At 41.2% G+C, this 20,761-nt stretch overlaps 1 protein-coding gene across 1 annotated transcript in view; it reads left to right on the top strand.

Annotated features, from left to right (window-relative positions):
• ttn.2 (titin, tandem duplicate 2) overlaps positions 1–20,761 on the top strand; it is a 200,547-nt gene that overhangs the window by 157,736 nt on the left and 22,050 nt on the right. Inside the window, exons 197-203 of the mRNA XM_051709102.1 lie at positions 81–17,183; positions 17,303–17,599; positions 17,720–18,307; positions 18,418–18,720; positions 18,866–19,450; positions 20,021–20,320; positions 20,405–20,707. Of these exons, the coding sequence (XP_051565062.1) occupies positions 81–17,183; positions 17,303–17,599; positions 17,720–18,307; positions 18,418–18,720; positions 18,866–19,450; positions 20,021–20,320; positions 20,405–20,707 (19,479 nt within the window). The remainder of the gene's footprint in view (positions 1–80; positions 17,184–17,302; positions 17,600–17,719; positions 18,308–18,417; positions 18,721–18,865; positions 19,451–20,020; positions 20,321–20,404; positions 20,708–20,761) is intronic.

Here is a 20,761-nt window from a genome sequence, read left to right as displayed (position 1 = left end):
CAAATAATTCCAGATATTATTTCTCATCTATTTGTGCCCTAAAGCAGTCTGATTATTCATCACCCTCCACTATTTTTCAGATCCACCTGGGCCTCCATCCAACCCTAGAATTACTGACACTACCAAAACAACAGCTACATTTAACTGGGGTAGACCCTTCTATGATGGCGGACTCGAAGTGTCAGGATACATTGTTGAACATAAAAAGGAAGGAGATGATGATTGGGTTCAAGACACAACTACTCCATTGAGAATAACTGAATTTGTAGTTTCAAATCTACAATCAGGAGGAAAATATTATTTCAGAGTCAAAGCAATAAATTCAGAAGGACTTGGTGAACCCTCTGAAGTTGAACAAGTTGTAGAACTTGTAGATCGAGAGGAAATTCCTGACTTTGAACTTGATGCAGAGCTTAGAAGAACACTTGTTGTAAAGTCAGGTGCTTCAATCCGCATATTTGTGCCAATCAAGGGCCGACCAGCTCCAGAGGTAACATGGTACAAGGAAGATGTACCTCTTAAAGGCCGTGCTCATATTGACACTACTGAATCATACACTCTAGTGGTCATCCCTGAGTGTACAAGATATGATGCTGGTAAATATGTGCTAGCGTTAGAGAATGTTGCCGGTAAGAAGACTGGATTTGTCAATGTTCGTGTTGTTGACACCCCAGGTCCTCCAGTAAATTTGAAGCCAAGGGAAATCACAAAACATAGCATCACTCTACAATGGGAGATTCCAATTATTGATGGTGGTTCAAAGATAACAAATTATATTATTGAGAAGCGTGAGGCAACACGAAAAGCCTATTCAACCATCACTGCAAATTGGCAGAAATGCTCCTACAAGATTCCAGACTTGGAAGAGGGAGCTGAATATTACTTTAGAGTTTTAGCAGAGAATGAAAGGGGCATTGGTGAACCAGCGGAGACACCTGAACCGATCAGAGCTTCTCAGGCTCCTTCTGCACCAGATAATTTAATTGTTTCAGATGTATCTAAGGACACAGCAACTCTTGCATGGACTAAACCAAAATATGATGGTGGAAGTCGAATCACTGGTTATGTGATAGAGGCCCAGCAGAAAGATTCTGATCAATGGACCCATGTGACAACAATTAAAGCTTTGGACTACACTGCAACAGAATTGGTGGAAAATGCAGAATATGTGTTCCGCATCTTTGCTGCGAACAGCTCAGGCAGGAGTGAACCTCGTGAGAGCCGACCAGTTGTAATCAAGGAGCAAATCACAGGTCCAGGATTTGACCTTAGAGGCATATATCAGAAGATGGTGGTAGCTAAAGCAGGTGATAATATTAAAGTGGAAATCCCTGTTCTGGGTCGTCCAAGACCACTTGTTGTATGGAAGAAAGAAGATGAGGAACTTAAACAGACACAGAGAATAAACATTGAAAATACCACAACTTCTACAATACTCAACATTAATGAAATTAAGAGGAAAGATGGAGGACAGTATTCAATGACAGGAAAAAATATCTTAGGAACTGTGACTGAAACCATTACTGTTCAAGTACATGATATCCCAGGACCTCCAACTGGACCAATAAAGTTAGATGAAGTTTCTTGTGACTATGTTCTAATATCATGGGAAGCTCCAGAAAATGATGGAGGAGTGCCTATTAATAACTACATTGTTGAGATGCGTGAGACCACAGGAACATCCTGGGTGGAACTGGCGGCAACTGTCATCCGCACAACATTTAAAGCCGCACGCCTTACAACTGGAATTGAATATCAGTTCCGTGTTAAAGCTCAGAATCGATATGGTGTTGGTCCATACTTAACTTCAGAACCAGTGGTGGCTGCTTATCCATTTGATGTTCCAGGTCAGCCAGGAATTCCACAAATAGCTGCCTTCACCAAGGATTCAATGACAATCAGCTGGAATGAACCCTCCTCAGATGGAGGTAGCACAATTTTGGGATATCACATTGAAAGGAAAGAGAAGAACAGCATTCTCTGGCAAAGGATCAGCAAAGCTCTAGTGGTTGGCAACATGTTTAAATCATCAGGTTTGATGGATGGTATTGCATATGAATTCCGTGTTATTGCAGAAAATCTGGCTGGTCTCAGCAAAGCAAGCAAGCCATCTGAGATGACATATGCACTTGATCCCATAGACCCCCCTAGTCAACCAGTGGCACTTAATATAACCAGACATGAAGTTACTCTTCAGTGGACAAGGCCAGAGGGTGATGGTGGCTTTTCAATAACTGGATATACAGTAGAAAAAAGAGAGCTGCCCAATGGTCGCTGGCTCAAAGCCAACTTCAGCAACATTCTTGAGACAAACTTTACTGTAAGTGGTCTAACAGAAGATGCTTCTTATGAATTCCGTGTATTAGCAAGGAACTCAGCTGGAGCTGTCAGCAAACCATCTAAACCTTCAGAGGTCATTGTCTGCAGAGATGATATTGAGGAACCAAAGATTGATGTTGATGCAAGTTTCAGTAGTGTTGTAGTAGTCAAGGCAGGAGAGGTGTTCAAGCTAGATGCAAAAGTTAAAGGCCGCCCAATTCCATCCTTGGTTTGGACTAAAGAAGGGAAGGAGCTTGAGGATACAGCAAAACTAGAGATCAAAACATCAGATTTCTATTCTTGTTTGATTAACAAAGATTCTTTACGTAGAGATGGCGGTGCATACACTCTAACTGCTAGCAATCCTGGAGGATTTTCCAAATTTGTGTTCAATGTTAAAGTTCTTGACAGACCTGGCCCACCTGAGGGACCACTACATGTCACGGACATGACAATAGAGAAATGTATTCTGTCATGGCTACCACCACTTCATGATGGAGGAGCAAAGATTGAATATTACATCATTCAAAGACGTGAAACAAGTAGACTTACTTGGACAAATGTAGCCACAGATTTACAAGTAAACCGCTATAAGGTTACCAAACTGCTGAAAGGAAATGAATATATCTTTAGAGTCATGGCTGTGAACAAGTATGGAGTTGGAGAACCTCTTGAATCTGAGCCTGCGGTTGTCACCAACCCATATGTGCCATCTGATCCTCCACAGGCACCAGAAGTTACTGCTATAACAAAAGATTCAATGGTGGTTTGTTGGGGACATCCTGAAAACAATGGTGGAAGTAGCATAAAAACCTACATCATCGAGAGGAGAGATAAAACTGGCCTTCGTTGGGTAAAATGCAATAAAAGGACAGTTACTGATCTGCGCTTTAAAGTGTCAGGACTAACATCTGGGCATGAGTATGAATTCAGAATCCTTGCTGAAAATGCTGCTGGCTTAAGTGCCCCAAGCCCATCAAGTCCATTCTACATGGCATGTGACACAATTTTCCAACCTGGACCCCCTGGAAATCCCAGGATTTTGGACACAACTAAGTCATCCATTACTATTGCATGGAATAAACCAGTTTATGATGGCGGCTCAGACATTAAAGGATATATTGTTGAAACATGTCTGCCAGAAGAAGATGAATGGACAATTGTCACTCCAAGGGAGGGTCTGACAGCAACATCATTCACTATAACAAACCTTGTAGAAAACCAAGAATATAAGATTAATATTTCAGCTCTCAACTGTGAGGGTGTTGGAGAACCTGCCACTGTGCCTGGTTCACCTAAAGCAGAGGACAGACTTCTTCCTCCTGAAATTGAGCTTGACTCAGACCTTCGCAAAGTAGTAAACATCAGAGCATGCTGCACCTTGAGATTATTTGTGCCAATTAAAGGAAGACCTGCACCAGAAGTAAGATGGTCAAGGGAAAATGGTGAACCCCTTGATAGAGCATCCATTGAAATTACACCATCATTCACCACTCTGCTTATTGAGAATGTTGACAGGTTTGATGGTGGAAAATATGTTTTAACAGTGGAAAACAGTTCAGGAGTTAAAACAGCATTTGTAAATGTCCGAGTGCTTGACACTCCTGGTGCACCACAAAACCTTTCAATCAAAGAAATCACAAAAGATTCAGTTTCACTTATCTGGGATCCTCCAATCATTGATGGAGGCTCAAGAATCAGGCATTACATTGTTGAAAAACGTGAATCTACAAGAAAAGCATACTCAATTGTTAATGCTTGTTGTCCCAAAACAAGTTGGAGAATTGGGGACTTGCAAGAAGGAAACATGTATTGCTTCAGAATTCTGGCTGAAAATGAATATGGTGTTGGTCTTCCAATAGAGACAGCAGAGGCTATCAAAATCTCTGAGAGGCCTCTTCCTCCTGGCAAAGTGACTCTAAAGGAGGTAACAGGCAAAAGTGTAACTCTGTCTTGGGAGAAGCCAGACCATGATGGAGGAAGCAGAATTACTGGTTATATTGTTGAAATGCAAGGGAAAAACAGTGAAAAATGGACTCAAGTAATGACAGTTAAAGTAACAGAGGCAGTTGTTATTGGTCTGACACAAGGTGAAGAATATTCCTTCCGCATATCAGCAACTAATGAAAAAGGAACTAGTGATCCACGTCCACTTAGTGTCCCTGTGGTTGCTATGGATGTTGTTATCACTCCTGCTTTCAAACTTTTATTCAGCACATACAGTGTTATGGCAGGTGATGATCTTAAGATTGATGTGTCTTATGTTGCTCAGCCCAAGGCAGGAGTTACCTGGCATAAAGATGGTGTAGCTCTGAAAGAGACAACAAGAGTAAATACTGAAGTAGCAGATAGACATCTTTACCTTGTGATAAAAGAAGCCACACGGGATGATGTGGGCAAATATACAATTAAACTGACAAACTCAGCTGGTGAAGCTTCAGCAGATATAAATGTCATTGTACTTGATAAGCCTGGACCTCCAACTGGCCCAATCAAATTTGATGAAGTAACTGCAGACAGTGTAACACTATCATGGCAGTCTCCAGAGTATGAAGGTGGATGTACCATTAATAACTACATTGTGGAAAAGAGAGACACGTCCACCACGAACTGGCAGATTGTGTCTGCAACTGTAGCCAGAACAACAATCAAAGCTGCAAGACTGAAGACTGGCTGTGAGTATCAATTTAGAATTGCTGCTGAAAATAGGTATGGAAAGAGTTCGGTTCTTCTTTCTGAGCCTGTTGTTGCACAGTATCCCTTTGAGATCCCAAGTTCACCAGGAACACCCACTGTACAATGTGCTACTAAAGAAAGTATGGTTATTGTGTGGAACAAACCTAGTTGTGATGGCGGAAGCAAGATTTTGGGGTATCACATTGAGAGTAAGGAAAGAAACAGCCTCCTGTGGGTGAAACAAAACAAAACACTCATTCCAGACACAAGATTCAAGATAGGTGGCCTTGAAGAGGGAATTGAATATGAATTTAGAGTTTATGCTGAGAATATCGTTGGTCTTAGCAAAGCAAGCAAAGTATCAGAAATCCAAGTGGCAAGAGATCCATGTGATCCTCCAGGCAAACCTGAAGCAGTGATTGTCACAAGAAGCTCCGTAACACTCAGGTGGACACCGCCACAGTTTGATGGTGGCAGCAAGATCACTGGATATGTAATTGAGAAGAAAGAGTTGCCTAATGGCCGCTGGATGAAAGCTACGTTTACTAATATTATTGAGACTGAATTTGTTGTCAGTGGCTTGGTAGAGGAACAGCAGTATGAGTTCCGTGTCATTGCAAGAAATGCTGCAGGTGTGTCCAGTGCCCCATCAGAAAGTACTGGTGCAATCACCGCAAAGGATGAAGTCGAGCCACCTAAAATTGACTTAGATGCCAAATATTCTCAAACTGTTGTCGTTAATGCTGGTGAATCATTTAAAGTTGATGCAGGGATACTTGGCAAACCAATTCCCTCAGTTCACTGGATAAAAGCTGGTGAAGAACTTACAAATACTGCTAGACTTGAGATCAAGAATACTGACTTCACAACTACTCTAAGTGTGAAGGAGGCTATCCGTGTTGATGGAGGCCAGTATTCTTTGCTACTGAAAAATGTTGGTGGAGAGAAATCAGTAAATGTCAATATCAAGGTTCTAGACAGACCTGGGCCTCCAGATGGTCCAATTTCAATCTATGGAGTTACAAGTGAAAAGTGCTGCATTGCCTGGAAAACTCCATTGCATGATGGAGGGGCTGAAGTGTCTCATTACATTGTTGAAAGAAGAGAGACCAGCAGATTAGTTTGGACTGTTGTTGAATCTAAAGTACAAACCCTCAATCTTAAAATCACAAAACTCCTTCCTGGAAATGAGTATATTTTTAGAGTGATCCCTGTAAATAAATATGGAATTGGTGAACCTCTGGAATCTGAACCAGTGATTGCAGCAAATCCATTTGTCCCACCTGATGCACCAAGTGATGTTGAAGTGTCCAATGTAACAAAGGATTCCATGGTTATTACATGGGAAAGACCCATTAATGATGGTGGCAATGCCATTACAGGATATATAGTTGAAAAGAGAGACAAAGAAGGCATTAGATGGACAAGATGTAACAAACGTGTAGTGAGTGAACTACGCTTTAGAGTAACAGGACTTCTTGAAAACCGAAGTTATGAATTCCGTGTGTGTGCTGAGAATGCAGCTGGAGTTGGTAAACCAAGCTCTCCCACTGTGTATTTCAAGGCAGTGGATCCAGTCTTCAAGCCAGGTCCACCTAACAACCCCAAGGTTATTGATGTCTCAAGAGCATCTGTTGTCCTGCAGTGGGGCAAACCTATTTATGATGGTGGTTGTGAGATTCAAGGCTATATTGTTGAGGCCTGTGAAGTGGCATCCGATGAATGGATGATGTGCACACCACCCTCAGGAATAACAGAGACAAGATTTGAAGTTAAAAAACTGCTTGAAAAGCATGAGTACACATTCAGAGTCTGTGCCATAAATAAGGTTGGTGTTGGGGAAACAGCTGATATCCCAGGATCCATTTTCATAGATGATAAACTCGAGACACCAGATATTGATCTTGATGCTGATCTAAGAAAGATGATTACCGTTAGGGCTGGAGGATCTCTCAGATTGTTTGTCCCTATCCGTGGCCGACCCACTCCTGAAGTCAAGTGGGGAAAGGCTGAGGGTGAAATCAATGAAGCAGCACAGATTGACATTACAAGCAGTTACACTTCACTCATCATTGAAAATGTTAACAGATTTGACAGTGGAAAATACACTTTAACACTAGAAAATATCAATGGAACAAAATCTGCATTTATTAGTGTCAGAGTATTAGATACTCCTGATGCACCTGCAAACTTCCGTGTGAAGGAAGTTACAAAGAATTCAGTCACCCTTACCTGGGAGCCACCCTTGATGGATGGCGGAGCTAAAATAAAAAATTACATTGTTGAAAAACGAGAGAGTACAAGAAAGGTATACTCTGCTGTTGCTACCTGCAACAAGATGACATGGAAAATTGAACCACTCCAAGAGGGCAGCATCTATTTCTTTAGAGTTATTGCTGAAAATGAACACGGTATTGGATTGCCTGCAGAGACTTCAGAGCCCCTGAAAATTTCAGAGGTGCCACAGCCCCCTGGTAAAGTTTTTGTAGTGGATGTTACACGAAAGAGTGTATCTCTATCATGGGAAAAACCAGAACATGATGGAGGCAGCAGAATTTCCCACTATGAAGTTGAAATGCAGGCAAAAGGTCAGGATAAATGGTCTCTTTGTGCTCAAGTGAAATCCCTTGACACTATTGTAACTAATTTAGCCCAAGGTGAAGAGTACAATTTTAGAGTTATTGCTGTTAATGACAAAGGAAAGAGTGATCCTAGACTCCTCGCAAATCCTGTTATTGCAAAGGACCTCGCTATTGAACCCTCAGTGAGAACAAAGCTTAGTACCTACAGTGTACAGGTTGGGCAAGATTTGAAAATTGAAGCACGAATTGCTGGTCACCCAAAACCAACCATTACATGGACCAAAGACGGTTCAACTCTGAAACAGACTACAAGAGTAAATGTTGCTGACACTGCACATCATACCACTCTTACCATTAAAGATGCAACAAGAGAAGATGGTGGTATGTACAACATTGCTGTGGCTAATGTGCTTGGACAAAAGGAAATAACTGTTGAAATAATCATACTTGAAAAACCTGGCCCACCAACAGGACCAGTCAAGATTGATGAAGTAAGTTCAGAAAGCATTACATTATCTTGGGACCCACCAACATACACTGGAGGCTGCCAGATTTCAAATTATATTGTCCAAAAGAGAGACACCACCACCACCAACTGGGTAGTTGTTTCTGCAACAGTGGCAAGGACTATACTTAAAGTTGGCAATTTGAAAACTGGAGCTGAATACCAGTTCAGGATCTTTGCTGAAAACAGATATGGTAAAAGCTATGGCATTGACTCAGAGCCAGTTCTTGCCCAGTATCCTTTCAAAGAGCCTGGGCCTCCAGGAACCCCATTTGTGTCTGCTTTCACAAAAGACTCAATGCTTGTTGAATGGCACAAACCAGTCTCAGATGGTGGAAGTGCTATCCTAGGATATCATCTTGAGAGAAAAGAAAAGAATAGCATTCTTTGGACAAAGATCAATAAAACACTTATTCAAGACACTAGGTTTAAAACATCTTCATTGGAGGAGGGCATTGAATATGAGTTCAGAGTCTATGCTGAAAACATAGTTGGAATTGGACAGTGCAGCAAAATCTCTGAGGGTTGTGTGGCACGTGACCCATGTGACCCACCAGGCACACCTGTGCCAGTGATTGTGACAAGGCACTTAGTGAAACTCAGATGGACACCACCAGAATATGATGGAGGCAGTCTTGTCACTGGATATGTTGTTGAGAAACGAGACCTTCCAGAGGGCCGCTGGATGAAAGCTAGTTTTGCAAACATTCTTGAAACTGAATTTTCAGTCACAGGCCTGATAGAAGACTGCAAATATGATTTCAGAGTCATTGCCAGAAATGCAGCTGGCTCAATCAGTAAACCCTCTGAGAGCACAGGTTCCATTACAGCTAAGGATGAGGTTGAACCACCAACCTATGAGATTGCATCAGAGTATAGCCAGATTTTGACAGTGAATGCTGGAGAAACATTTACACTGGAAGCATCTGTAGTAGGAAAGCCAACTCCAACAATCCAGTGGTTCAAGGGTGATGTGGAAGTTGAAAATTCAGCAAGAGCTGAGATCAAGAACACTGACTTCAAAGCCATTCTTGTTGTCAAAGATGCCATTAGAATTGATGGAGGACAGTACACATTGCACCTTACTAATGTGGCTGGAACAAAGTCTGTTTCTTTCAATGTAAGGGTGCTTGATAGACCTGGACCCCCTGAAGGGCCTTTAACTGTCTCAGGTGTAACATGTGAGAAGTGTTCATTGTCATGGCTTCCTCCACGGCATGATGGTGGCAGCAGTATTTCCCATTATATCATACAAAAGAGAGAAACAAGTCGTCTTGCTTGGACTGTAGTTTCAGGTGATTGTGGAGCAACCATGTTTAAAGTTACAAAGCTTCTAAAAGGAAATGAATATGTTTTCCGTGTCATGGCTGTCAACAAGTATGGTGATGGTGAACCTCTTGAATCAGCACCAGTGATTATGAGGAATCCTTTTGTTCGACCTGGGCCACCTAAAGACCTAGAAATAACAAATATTTCAAGAGACTCTATGACGGTATGTTGGACTCGTCCTGAGACTGATGGTGGAAGTGAGATTGTTGGTTACATTGTGGAAAAGAGAGACAGAGCTGGAGTGCGATGGACAAAATGTAACAAACGCAGAGTCACAGATTTACGTTTCAGAGTCACAGGCTTGACAGAGGATCATGAATATGAATTCAGATTATCTGCAGAGAATGCTGCAGGAGTTGGACAGCCAAGTCCACCAACTATTTATTACAAAGCTTGTGATCCAACATTCAAGCCTGGTTCACCAACTAATGCACACCTTGTTGATACTACAAAGAATTCAGTCACCATTGCATGGAGTAGACCAATATATGATGGTGGCTTGGACATCCAGGGCTATGTTGTTGAGATATGTAAAGCTGATGAAGAAGAATGGACCACATGTACCCCACCTTCTGGATTAAATGATACTAAATTTACAATAACTAAACTCACTGAACACCAAGAATACAAAGTTCACATATGTGCCCTGAATAAGCTGGGTGTTGGTGAGCCAGTGGCCATCCAAGGGACCGTCAAGCCAGTGGATAAGATGAATGCCCCCGAAATTGAGCTTGACTCTGAGTTGAGGAAAGGTATTGTTGTGCATGCTGGAGGATCTATGAGAATACACATACCCTTAAAAGGACGCCCAGCTCCTGAAATAAACTGGACCAAGGATGAAGGAGATTTACCAGATAAAGCACAAATAGAAAAGGGACCAGATTACACCCAACTATCAATTGATATATGTGACAGAAACGATGCTGGGAAATATACTCTAACTTTGGAAAACAGTGCTGGTAAAAAGTCAGCATTTGTGTCAGTTAAAGTAATGGATACACCTGGTGCTCCACAGAACCTTGTTGTGAAAGATATAACTAGAAACTATGTCACCCTTGTTTGGGAGCCTCCGCTTATTGATGGTGGTTCAAAAATAAAAAATTACATTGTTGACAAGCGTGAATCAAATAGAAAAGGATTTGCAAACATTACTACTAAGTGCACCAAGACTAGCTTCCGAGTTGGTGATCTTACAGAAGGTGGTATTTATTATTTCAGAGTCATGGCGGAAAATGAATTTGGTGTTGGTCTGCCTGTAGAAACAGAAGAATCTGTAAAGACTGCTGATCCTCCTCTATCTGTTGGAAAGGTCACTTTGACTGATGTGACTAAATCTACAGCAACACTGTCCTGGGATAAACCAGATCATGATGGTGGAAGTAGAATTTTAGGTTATTATATTGAGATGCAGCCAACAGGATCAGAAGAGTGGATTGTAGCTACAGTCACCAAAACATGTGAGGGAACAGTTACAGGGCTTAGTTCAGGAAAAGAGTACTTCTTCAGAGTTGTTGCCTACAACGAGAAGGGAAAAAGTGATCCAAGACCATTAGCTGCTCCTGTTGTTGCGAAAGATGTCACTTTTGAACCAGGCATTAAATTGCTTTCCAACACATACAGTGTTCAAGCTGGTGAAGATCTTAAAGTGGAAATACCATTTAAAGGCCGTCCAACTCCAAAGATTTTATGGATGAAAGATGGACAAGCGCTGAAAGAGACAACTAGATTAAATGTCTCAAGCTCTGCAACATTAACTGTTCTTAAAATTAAAGATGCCAATAGAGAGGACTCTGGCAAATATACAGTCACAGCTACAAACAATGTGGGAACAGTCACAGAGGAGATTGGCATTATCATTCTTGACAAACCAGGTCCACCAGTTGGACCAGTCAAAATTGATGAAATAAGTGTGAACTATGTTACAATCTCCTGGGAGCCACCATTATATACAGGAGGTTGTCAGATAAACAACTACATAGTTGAAAAACGTGATACTACCACTGTCAACTGGCAGATTGTTTCAGCAACCATTGCTCGTACCACAATCAAAATCTCTAAGCTGAAGACTGGTTCTGAATATCAGTTCAGAGTGTTTGCAGAGAATAGATATGGAAAGAGCACATCCCTAGATTCAACAGCAGTTGTTGTCAGTTATCCTTTTACTGTGCCTGCAGCTCCTGCCACACCATTTGTTTCATCAGTGACAAAAGACCACATGGTCATTGAATGGAAACCCCCCAGCAATAATGGTGGTAGCCCTGTAATTGGGTATCACCTAGAGCGTAAAGAAAAGAATAGTATATTATGGACAAAACTTAACAAGCTTCTTATCACTGACACTCGACTCAGAACAAATGGTCTGGAGGAGGGAATTGAATATGAATACAGGGTGTATGCTGAAAATATTGCAGGAATCAGTCCATCAAGCAAAGTCTCAGAAAGTGTTGTTGCACGTGATCCGTGTGATCCCCCTGGAACTCCTGAGGCCATTGTTATTACAAGAAACCTAATAACTCTTCATTGGAGTAAACCACAATATGATGGTGGAAGTGCAATCACAGGATATATTGTTGAAAGAAAGAAACTGCCTGAAGGTCGTTGGATGAAGGCCAGTTTTGCAAATATTATAGATACACAATTTACAATAAGTGGATTAGAAGAGGAACAGAGATATGAATTCAGGGTAATTGCCCGAAATGGAGCTGGTATTTTAAGTGCACCCTCTGAAAGCACTGGACCAATTACTGCTCAGGATGAGATTGAAGCTCCCTCAGTCTCCATGGATTCAAAATTTAAAGATGTTATCATTGTAAAAGCTGGTGAGACCTTTACTATTGATGCTGAAATTGCTGGCAAACCTCTCCCTGATATTATGTGGCTTAAGGATGGAAAGGAAATTGACAGTGCTACACCAAGAATGGAGATTAAATGTACCATAACACAGACAATTCTGACTGTTAAGGACTGCATCAGAGTAGATGGCGGTCATTTTGTCTTGAGTCTTAGTAATGTTGGTGGAACAAAGCTGGTACCTGTTAATGTCAAGGTTCTTGATAGACCTGGTCCACCTGATGGCCCTTTGAAAGTAACTGGTGTCACAGCAGAAAAATGTTATTTGCACTGGAGCCACCCATTACATGATGGTGGAGCTAGTATTTCTCATTACATTATCGAAAAAAGGGAAACAAGCAGGCTTTCTTGGACAGTAGTGGAACCAAAAATTCAAGCCATCAGTTATAAAGTCACTAAACTCTTACCTGGTAATGAGTATATATTTAGGGTCATGGCAGTGAGTAAGTATGGTGTTGGTGAGCCACTTGAATCTGAACCTGTCCCTGCAAAAAATCCATTCAACCCACCCAGTCCACCCTCAACTCCAGAGGCAAGTGCAATCACTAGAGACTCGATAGTCCTTACATGGGAACGGCCAGAGAATGATGGTGGATCACAAATTGATAGTTACACTCTTGAGAAACGTGATAAAGAGGGTATTCGGTGGACAAAATGTAACAAGAAAAGACTGACTGACTTGCGATTCAGAGTCACTGGTTTGACAGAGGGACACTTCTACGAATTCAGAGTATCTGCTGAAAATGCTGCTGGTGTAAGCACACCAAGTGAACCATCTGAGTATTACAAGGCTTGTGATGCAACTTATCCTCCTGGCCCTCCTAACAATCCTAAAGTGACAGACCACTCAAGCACAACTGTTTCCCTGGCATGGAGTCGACCAATTTATGATGGTGGGGCAGCAATCTCAGGATACATTGTTGAGATAAAGGAAGCTAATGTAGATGAGTGGACGGTATGCACTCCACCAACTGGTGTACAAACAACTCACTACACTGTCAAAAAACTAAAGGAAAATGCAGAATATAACTTCCGCATTTGTGCAATTAATATTGAGGGGGCTGGAGAGCATGTTGATATTCCAGGGTCTGTAATTGCTTCTGAAAAACTTGAAGCTCCTGAGGTAGAACTTGATACAGATCTTAGGAAAAGTGTGACTGTGCGTGCCAGTGCAACACTACGCTTATTTGTCACCATAAGGGGAAGGCCCGAGCCTGAGGTTAAGTGGACAAAGGTAGATGGTACATTAACAGAGCGTGCTCAAATTGAAGTTACAGGCTCGTACACTGTGCTTGTCATTGACAATGTTAACCGCTTTGACACTGGCAAGTATGTAGTGACTCTAGAAAACATTAGAGGCACAAAATCTGCATTTATTAATGTTAAAGTCCTTGACTCTCCAAGTGCTCCAGTGAACTTTGAAATAAAGGATGTAAAGAGAGATTCTGTGCAGTTACAGTGGGAGCCTCCACAAATTGATGGTGGAGCCAAGATTACCCATTACATTGTGGAGAAGCGTGAATCTAAAAGAATGGCATTCACAACTGTGACAAACAACTGTGTCAGGAATTCGTTCAAAGTTGACGATCTCCAAGAAGGAGGTCTGTACCACTTCCGTGTATTAGCTGTGAATGAACTTGGTGTTGGCTTGCCTGCAGAGACCACAGAGGCAGTGAAAATCTCCCAAGCACCCTTACCACCTGGTAAAATTACAGTTGTTGATGTAACCCGCCACACTGTTACTCTTGCATGGGAAAAGCCAGATCATGATGGTGGCAGCAAAATTACAGGCTACACAGTGGAAATGTTAACTAAGGGATCAGATAAATGGACTGTGTGTGCTACAGTAAAGGCACTGGAAGCCATAATTGAAGGACTTACAACAGGAGAGGAATACAGCTTCAGAATTACAGCTCTTAATGACAAAGGAAAGAGTGATCCTAAACCACTGGGAGCACCTGTGTGTGCAAAGGATATTACAGTTGAACCAATTATTGATTTGGTGTTTAACACTTACAGTGTTAAAGCTGGAGATGATCTCAAAATTGATGTTCCATTCAGAGGCAGACCACATCCAGAGGTTACATGGAAAAAGGATGGTCACTCATTAAAACAAACAACCAGAGTAAATGTTCTGACATCAAAGACATCATCTAAGATTGTCATCAAGGATGCAACAAGGGAAGATGTAGGAAAATATGAAATTAAATTAGCCAATACAGTTGGTGTTAAATCAGCAGAAATATCTGTCATTGTTCTTGATAAACCAGGTCCACCAGGTGCTATCAAAGTAGATGAAGTAAGTGCTGATTTTATTTCATTATCATGGGACCCTCCGATTTATGATGGTGGCTGTCAAATTAATAATTATGTGGTTGAGAAGAGAGATACAACCACGACAGCATGGCAAATCGTTTCAGCAACAGTTGCAAGAACATCAATGAAAGTAACTCGTTTGACACAAGGAACAGAATATCAGTTCCGTATTGCTGCAGAGAATCGTTATGGTAAGAGCCATGCAATTGACTCTGCCCCAACAGTTGCACAGTACCCCTTCACACCTCCAGGCCCTCCAACAAGTCTTCAAGTTTCTCATGCCACTAAATTAGGAATGCTAGTTACATGGAACAGACCAGCAAGTGATGGTGGAAGTCCAGTTATTGGATATCACTTGGAATGCAAAAACCAAAGCAGCCTTCTCTGGACAAAGATGAACAGAGGTCTTATTACAGAAACTCAGTTCAAGGTTACTGGTATGGAAGAAGGCCTCTTCTATCAGTATAGAATATATGCTGAGAATATTGCAGGCATTGGACCTTGCACAAAGGCTTGTGATCCTGTTGCTGCTCGAGATCCATGTGGTCCTCCAGGCCAGCCAATAGTGATGAACATCACAAGAACAACTGTTTCTCTCTCCTGGGCAAAACCGGAGTATGATGGTGGAGCCAAGTTGACTGGTTACATTGTTGAACGAAGAGAACTTCCAGATGGCCGGTGGTTAAAATGTAATTTTACCAATCTTCAGGAAACTTTCTTTGATGTGACTGGCCTGATTGAAGATCAAAGATATGATTTCCATGTTATTGCAAAGAATGCAGCTGGTTTACTCAGTGAGCCATCAGAGGGAACAGGACCTGTAACTGTAAAAGATGACGTTGATCCACCACGCATCACAATTGAGGACAAGTTAAGACAACTGGTTGTAGTTAAGGCTGGAGATATATTGAGAATTGATGCTGAAATTTCTGGACGTCCAATTCCTGTGGTTTTGTGGGCAAAGGATGGAAAAGAAATTGAAGCCAAGGCCAGAGTTGAGATTTCTTCAACACTTACTAGTACAACACTAATTGTAAGAGATGCCATTAGACGAGACTCGGGACAATATGTTCTAACATTACAGAATGTTGCTGGCACCAGATCTTTAGCAGTGAACTATAAGGTCCTGGATAGGCCTGGCCCATCATCCGGGCCACTGGAAATAAGTGGTGTAACTGCAGAGAAGTGTACATTGAACTGGGGACCACCTCAAGAAAATGGTGGTGCTGAAATTCAGCATTACATAGTTGAGAAACGTGAGACAAGCCGGCTTACCTGGACTCTGGTCTATGCAGAGATGAAGGCCACAACATGTAAAGTAACAAAACTGCTCAAAGGTAATGAATATATATTTAGAGTTCGTGGTGTTAATAAATATGGAACCGGTGAAGTTCTGGAGAGTGATCCTGTTAAGGCAATGGATCCATTTACAGTCCCTGCTGCACCAACAAATGTTGAGGTCACTAGTATAACAGGTGAAGCAATGACAATCTGCTGGGAAAGACCTGTCTCTGATGGAGGTAGTAGTATTTCTGGCTATGTAATTGAGAAACGTGAGAAATCTGGTCTTCGTTGGGTCCGTGTCAACAAAAAGCCTGTTTATGACTTAAGAGTCAAAGCTTCCAATCTTCGCGAAGGATGTGAATATGAATATCGAGTCTATGCAGAGAATGCAGCTGGTTTGAGTGTGCCAAGTGTGCCCTGCCCCCTCACAAAGGCAGAGGATCCATTATTCCTACCATCACCTCCAGCTAAACCTAAAGTGATCGATTCTACAAAAACATCAATAACACTGTCTTGGAACAAGCCATTGTTTGATGGTGGCTCTCCAGTCACAGGATACATGGTTGAATACAGGAAAACCAGTGATGACGACTGGACAGTTGGAGTCAATAACACCACAAGCACGGAGTTCACAATGGTTGGACTCACATTAGGGGCAGAGTATGTCTTTGTAGTCAGATCAATTAACAAGATTGGCCCAAGTGAACCAAGCCCTGAAACTGATCCACAGATAGCAAAGGACAGAGAAGATGAGCCAGTCTTCCTTATTAGTAATGAAATGAGAAAGACACTGATTGTCAAAGATGGCAGCTCATTTACCCTTAGAGTCCCATTCAAGGGAAAGCCTGTACCACATGTCATGTGGAACAAACCAGATGTTGATCTTAGAGTGCGGGCAGCAATTGATACCACTGATAACTGCACATCTATCACAATTGAGCAAGCTACAAGAGATGACTCAGGCAAATACACCGTAACCCTCCAAAATGTAGCTGGAACTGCTACACTGACATTGAGTGTAAAAGTCCTTGATTCTCCTGGACCACCAGCCCGTATTGCAGTAAAGGAAGTCACCAAAAGCTCTGCAACTGTTACATGGGACACCCCTGAAAATGAAGGTGGTGCTCCAGTCAAGAACTACCTTGTTGATCTCCGTGAGGCAACTAAAATGGGATGGACCAGGATTACAGACAGTTGCCCCCGCTTGACTTATAAACTGACTGACCTTCAAGAAGGAGGTGTTTATTATTTCAGAGTAACTGGAGAAAATGAGTATGGTATAGGAGTGCCAATTGAGACCAAAGAAGGAACTAAGATTACAGGTATACTTAAATCTGTCTATTTATTGAATTTTTACTGTTGCACATACAGTATATGGTTTGATTATTATTTCAGGATCTTGTTATATAATGTTTTGTTCCTTTCTACCTTTTAATTTCAGAAAAACCAAGTCCACCACCCAAGCTTGGAGTCACTGATGTCTCAAAAGACAGTGTCTCACTAGCTTGGCTTAAACCAGAACATGATGGTGGTAGCAGAATCACAAATTACCTTGTTGACGCTCTTGAGAAAGGACAGCAGAAGTGGATAAAGTGTGGTTCCACCAAATCAACTCACTTTGTTGTCTATGGATTGAGAGAGAATGCTGAGTACTACTTTAGAGTCCGGGCTGAAAACCATGCTGGACTTAGCGACTCCAAGGACATGGTTTTGCCTGTGCTTGTAAAGGAGCAGTTGGGCAAGTTATTTATTATTAAAGTTATTTTATTGCTATGCGTACACAGTGTTTGTTTGATTAGTTTTACATGATGTTCTGTAACTTTCACAATTTTATAATGTTTTGCTTTTTAATCAACAGAGGCTCCTGAGATTAACATGAAGAACTTCCAACACAACACTGCCTATGTTAAGGCAGGTTCAAATCTCAACATTGAGATTCCCCTCACTGGTAAACCACTACCAAAAGTATCCCTCTCTAAGGATGGACAGGTTCTAAAATCAACCATGAGATTCAACTCTGAAGTTACAACTGACTCCCTTATCATTACTTTGCGTGAGAGTGTTGCTTTGGATGCAGGCAGATATGATATCACAGCCTCCAACTCTAGAGGAACCACAAAATCCTTTGTGAACATTGTGGTCCTTGACAGACCAAGTCCGCCAGTTGGACCTGTTGAAATGTGTGATGTCACAGAGGACAACGTAAGTCTGAAGTGGTTGCCTCCCACATATGATGGTGGTAGCCCTATCACAAACTACATTGTTCTCAAACGTGAGACCACTACTGCAAATTGGGTAGAGGTTTCATCTGCTGTTGCAAGATGCACAATCAAGATCATGAAGCTGACTACTGGAGTTGAGTACCAGTTCAGAATCAGAGCTGAGAATCGCTTTGGCATCAGTGACCATATTGATTCACCTCCTGTTACCGTCTGTCTTCCATACAGTGAGCAACATTCTTCTCGACATCATAATCTAAATTTGTACATTTTGTTACAAAAACATACAAATTTATGCCTTTAAACATCAATGAAAACCTATTCTATTTTATTTCAGCAATCCCCCTGGCCCCTTCACAGCCATGGGTGTCTGCTGTAACTAAGGAAAGTGTCACTGTTAACTGGAAGGAGCCATCTTCTGATGGTGGAAGTCATGTCTTTGGATACCACCTTCAGATGAAAGACAGAAACAGCATTCTTTGGCAAAAGGTTAACAAAACTGTTATCCGCGCTACACACTTCAAAGTATCAAATGTGAATGCTGGCCTAATCTATGAGTTCAAGATTGCTGCTGAAAATGCTGCTGGTATTGGTCCAGTTAGCAAGCCCTCAGATCCAGTGCTTGCAATTGATGCTTGTGGTAAGCATTTAGTTTTGTGTAAACTGATTTAATTTTCCATATAATCAAACCATTAATATGAATAAATCTAGTACATTTATTTTTTTAATCCAAAGCAGAAATTCAAAATAAATTACCATTAATTATAACTATTTTTTCTCCCCAGAACCTCCAAACAACCTTAGAGTTACCGATATCACAAAGAATTCAATAAGCCTTGCCTGGCAGAAACCCTCATATGATGGAGGAAGTACAATTACTGGCTATCTAATTGAAAGGAAAGATGGTCCTAAAGGAAGATGGTCAAAAGCTAATTTGACAAATGTTACTGACACAAAGTTCACTGTATCAGGCTTGACTCAGAATGAATCTTATGAATTCCGAGTTATGGCTAAGAATGCAGTTGGCTCCATAAGTAACCTATCTGCAACTGTTGGACCAGTCACATGTGTGGACACATATGGTGCCCCTGAGATTGATCTTCGTCAAGAATATCTCGACATTGTGAAATACAAAGCAGGAGCTACAATTCAACTTAAAGTTGGTATTACTGCAAAACCTCAACCAACCATTGAATGGTACAAGGATGGAAAAGAGCTTGAGCCCGGAGCTCAGATTTCCATCTCCAACACCACAGATTCTGCATGCATCTCAGTCAAGGATGCCACACGTGTGGATACTGGAACATATGAACTCAAGATCAAGAACTCTTTAGGCTCAGCATATGCTGCTATCAGAGTACTTGTCCAAGGTATGTTGTAAGGTTTACTGCTACACAGCTTGTAATAACTGACATAATATCTAATATCACTTCTATGGACCCTCATGTTATCTTTGTGTTAGGGCCGTCAGTTAAAGTAATGTATGTAAGGGTTGGGTTCAGCAATTCAGTTGGGTTACACTTAAAATTTTAAATATAGTAGTGATTATAGTAGTATTGTCCTTATCTCACACTCACAAAAACAGATATTTATTTCATACATCAAAATGCATGATAAATGCACTGAACTCAATGCAATCTAAAATAATTTAAAAGTATTATTTTTCTCACACTTTATGGACTTGCACGTTTATCAAAGATGTTTTTGACTGCTTCGTTAGTCTTATGCTGATCTTTTCATTCATACTTGTACAAAGTGTGTTCACTCATGATAATTTCTTGATATTTCTTACTTATTGAGCTTTGATGATAATTTATAAATTAAAGATCAATTTAAGAAGTATTTTACCATAATTTAATAATAAACAGGCAAGTGATAACATACCTTAACTTTTACAGCTCTAATTTGAATATTTTTTGCTGCATTTTTTGCACACTCAGATAAACCGGGACCTCCTGCTGGAGAGATACAATTCAAGAAAGTCACTGCAGATACTATAACCATCATGTGGGAACCTCCAGCTGACGAAGGTGGTGCAATGGTGACCCACTATATTGTGGAGAAACGTGAGACGAGCAGAATTATGTGGTCTATAATCTCAGAGAAGCTAGAAGATTGCATTGTCACAGTGCAAAGGCTCATTAAGGGCAATGAATACATATTCCGTGTGCGTGGTGTAAACAAATATGGAGTTGGGGATCCTCTGGAATCAAGACCAGTAATTGCACAGAATTCCTTTGGTATGGACTTTTTTTCTTCTTGTTCCATTGTTATTTTCATTAGTAACTGCGTGATCTAGTTTTAATGCTTTATGTTTTACACAGTTCCTCCTAGTCAGCCCTCGAAACCTCAAGTCACTATGATTACCAAGTCAACAATGACTGTGGTATGGGAAAGACCAAGTTTGGATGGTGGCAGTGATATTGATGGATATTACTTAGAGAAGCGGGAGAAGAAGAGTCTACAGTGGTTCAAGGTTATTAAAGATCCAATTCGTGATACCAGGCAGAAAGTTGGCAACCTCACAGAAGAAAATGAATATCAGTATCGTGTCAGTGCAATCAACAAAGCTGGAGCAGGCCCATATTCTGATGCATCCATATTCTACAAAGCTTATGACCCCATTGGTAAGCTTTTTTTGTGTTCTTTTATTGTAATTTTTATTGTTTACTTTTCAGGAT

This window comes from Myxocyprinus asiaticus, chromosome 10 (genome assembly GCF_019703515.2).
Source record: "Myxocyprinus asiaticus isolate MX2 ecotype Aquarium Trade chromosome 10, UBuf_Myxa_2, whole genome shotgun sequence".
Taxonomy (NCBI): domain Eukaryota; kingdom Metazoa; phylum Chordata; class Actinopteri; order Cypriniformes; family Catostomidae; genus Myxocyprinus; species Myxocyprinus asiaticus.
This window is presented reverse-complemented; position numbering and strand designations above follow the sequence as displayed.